General features: G+C 33.6%; 1 protein-coding gene across 8 annotated transcripts in view; it reads right to left on the bottom strand.

Annotated features, from left to right (window-relative positions):
• TASP1 (taspase 1) overlaps window positions 1–3,405 on the bottom strand; it is a 383,025-nt gene that overhangs the window by 293,552 nt on the left and 86,068 nt on the right. For all 8 annotated transcript variants that reach the window (XR_002824104.1, XM_023731437.1, XM_004376460.1 and 5 more), the window contains one exon: window positions 879–958. Coding sequence is in view for 7 of the 8 variants with exons in the window: in XM_023731437.1 (XP_023587205.1) it covers window positions 879–958 (80 nt within the window). In the remaining variant the exon portion in view is untranslated. The remainder of the gene's footprint in view (window positions 1–878; window positions 959–3,405) is intronic.

The following is a 3,405-nucleotide window of genomic DNA, read 5'->3' as shown; positions in this document are numbered from 1 at the left end:
ATCATTATTAGATTTAACCTTTAACAGGTGTTAGTCCTCATAACAAGTTCCAGTTGATTTAGAAAGTTTCATTTAAAGAATATAATTTATTTACCCACTTCTGTGTTGGACACAGTTTTTTTTTTCCCCCCAATTTTTTTATTTTCTTAATAATGCTCACTGAGCACCCATCTACAAAAATTTTTTATCACTGTCAACTTACAATTGTGTCTTCAATGTATTATGTTCTTTTCACCACACACTTAACGGCAGTAATATTTTTTAGCTCTTTCACAAACTGAGAAGGAAAAAATTTAACATGTACTCATTTTAACTTGAAATTCTCTATTAGTTACATTACACTGTCTATTTATGACTTTTGCACATTTTTCTATGAGGGTATTACCTGTATTTGCGTGTTTCTTTAATTTGGTAAACCTCTTCGTAGATTAAGGATATATATCCCTTGGTCATATTGTGACAACCGTTTCTCAGTTTTAACTCTTATGTAGTCATACCTTTGTTTTTCCTTCCTTTACACTTGTACTTCGAAAAGCCTTTCCTCAGCTCAAGGACAGTTAAATATTAACCTGTTTTCTCTGTCTCTTTCTTTGGGAAGTGGTGTTATGGTTTTATCAGTAATTATTTTAAGTAACCTAAAAGGAAATTCTTTGTAACACTTTTATAAAAACTTGAGAAAATAATGGGGCTGCAGGCACCTCAAGAATATAAGGTGGCTAAAATCAAACAGCTTTTCATGTATCTTTTAAATATACATATTTCAACATATATACTTTCTTCCTTAAGACTTCTGTACTACTTGGGTCATAAGAAAAGCAACTTAACACTTTCAGGTATACATACTCACACAGTTTAATTTTTTTTAAGTTTTTACTTACTTGTAGTCATGATGTTAGGAGGGCAAGGGGGTATTCCATGATCTACTGCCCATCTGTAGGCTCCTTCTCCAACTAAAAAGCTAACAACAGAAAATACATTCTTTTAAAAAGTCATAGTGTCATCTTCTCTTACATATGCAATATAAGTAATATGTTAAGGCAACTGAAAAAAAGTATTGCACATGAACATAAATCTAGATTTAGCCCAAAATAACAAAATGATTACATGCCCAAAAATTCTAATTAAATTGTTTCTCAAACTCGAAATATTACAATTGAAAACTTTACCATTGGAAATGTTACAATATCATTTGTAATAATTAACAAATAAAAATTGACAAAACCCAACTTAAGAATAAAAACAGTTGACTTACAAGCGAAAAATATTGACTTATCTTGGACCAACACAGTGCTCAGGTCACGTCACAAATGTGTTTATTTAATCAAGTTAAGAGTCTAAAGTTAAGTGAATATCTTCAGACTTGATATCTTGTCTGGTATCACACCTGGATTCACACAAAGTGAGTGAGGACATCGAGAAAAAAATGAAACTACTAGATGGCCTGATGCATTTGCCAAACACAATAAAAAATGCTTACAGTCCTAGGTCTTGATACAACAAAAATATATTCATAACCATCGGATTTATTTTTACTGTGGTATATGTCCAAAGTAATTTTTTAAACTCTAAACTACAAGTTTTAACATAACAAAGTGAACAAATGGGTACTGTTAGCTAATTACAAAGGGCTTATTTTCAAGCATTTCAAATAGCTTGCAAGATAATTAACTACCCCATTCGCTAAGTAATTTGACAAAGCAAGCAGTAATGTAACAAGCAGTTGCCATAATAATCACTTCATCTACTTCCATAGCCAACTTCTTGAAGATTTTAGCTAGCTAGTAATGAATTCCTTGAATTTGTGCCTACTTGTTAGTTCCCCAGTCCTTATTTTTGTTTCTGTTCTTCTAATCATTCCAACACTAAAAGCTCGAAGTACCACATACTGAAGTCTTAAGACTTGACCATTATTAAAACCATCAGTGATAGAATGGCAAAATAAAATCTAAGTAAACACGAAGAAACATACACAAATGGTTCCAAAGAGTAACGGAATGGTTACACCTAGTAACTGTTTTCCAATACATATAAAGGTGGGGGCAGGGGACATATTGAAAAAAAAGAGGAGAGAGGGCCAAGGAGAATAAACAACTTTACCTCTTCAAACCTCTATTTTTGAAAAATTCTACAGGGCTCTGAGAGTAGAAAAGTTTTTCCTATTCTTGTACCAAACAATGACCACTGCAAAGGAACTGAAGTGCCCCATAAAGTTTAAGTGGAAGAGTAACTGAAGTAGAAACTCGGGTTTTGATTTTAGCACTTCCTCCTTCTAGAAAAAAGAATTTGATATAAGAAATAACTTCTCTTACGTGAAGATGTAAAAGAGATGACCTAAATTAAATGGTCAGGGCAGAATTTGGAGCTGAATCTAGTATTTTCAGTACCCTCATTGGGCATACTGAGTTCAATCCCAGTATCTGGAATCTGATGTTTTACAAAATGTTCCTAGTTTTATTTTTCATTTCTTAATAGTTTATAGATTTTATACTAAATAAAATCAATTTGCTATTGTCACCGATGCATATTTTTAAACACTTCAGGCATTTTAAAATAGTCACAGGAAGGTGAATATTTGGATGCTACCTTATGGATAAGACTATTGAAGATACAGCCTTTCTCTATTATAAAAAATTAAATGTATAGTAGTTTATCATCACATGAAATCTCATAACTGATTTTGAAATAATTTTAAAATCTATACAAGCTTTCGCTAAAACTATACTCACATGTCAAAAAAATTAAATGTAGTACCAATTCAAAAGCTTTTAGAGAAGGTTCACCCCAATCCATTAGAAAATCCCACTGACTCTAACTTAAAAGTATGTCATGAATCTGACCACTTCTCACCACTACCACCATCTAGGTCTGAGCCACCATCATCTGTCACCTGGATTGCTGCAATGGCCTTCTAACTGGTTTCATCACTTCCGTGCTTGCCTTGCCCTGCCCTCTCCCCCATCTATCCTCAAAACAACAGATACTGAGATCCTTGTAAAACACAAGTCAGAAAATGATAATCCTCTTCTCAGAGTGTGAAACTTCTTGCGGGGATGCTAGTATAAAAACTAGTCTTCATGAGAATCTACAAGCCTCCACATGATCTAATCCTATCCACCCCCTTCCCCATCATATCTCTTATTCCTCTTGGGCCTTGCTCACTCTACCCAACCTCTTGTATCACAAACATGCCTTCACCCTGACTGTTCCCTCTGCCTGAAAGCCTTGTTTCTCAAATGGCTAATTTCCTCATCTGCTCAAACACCCCTCCTTGATGAGGTTTATTTAACACAGCACCCAGATACATTGCACTTTGATTCCCAATATTGTCAATCCCCCCATAGTCTGTTTTTTGGTTTTTTTTTTTTTTTTTTTTTTTTTCAGTTTTTTTCTTGTCAGTTTTAAATA

The sequence above is a fragment of the Trichechus manatus genome, unplaced genomic scaffold (genome assembly GCF_000243295.1).
Source record: "Trichechus manatus latirostris isolate Lorelei unplaced genomic scaffold, TriManLat1.0 scaffold00042, whole genome shotgun sequence".
Classification (NCBI taxonomy): domain Eukaryota; kingdom Metazoa; phylum Chordata; class Mammalia; order Sirenia; family Trichechidae; genus Trichechus; species Trichechus manatus.
The sequence above is the reverse complement of the archived record's forward strand: the minus strand, read 5'-3'. Positions and strand labels throughout refer to the sequence as shown.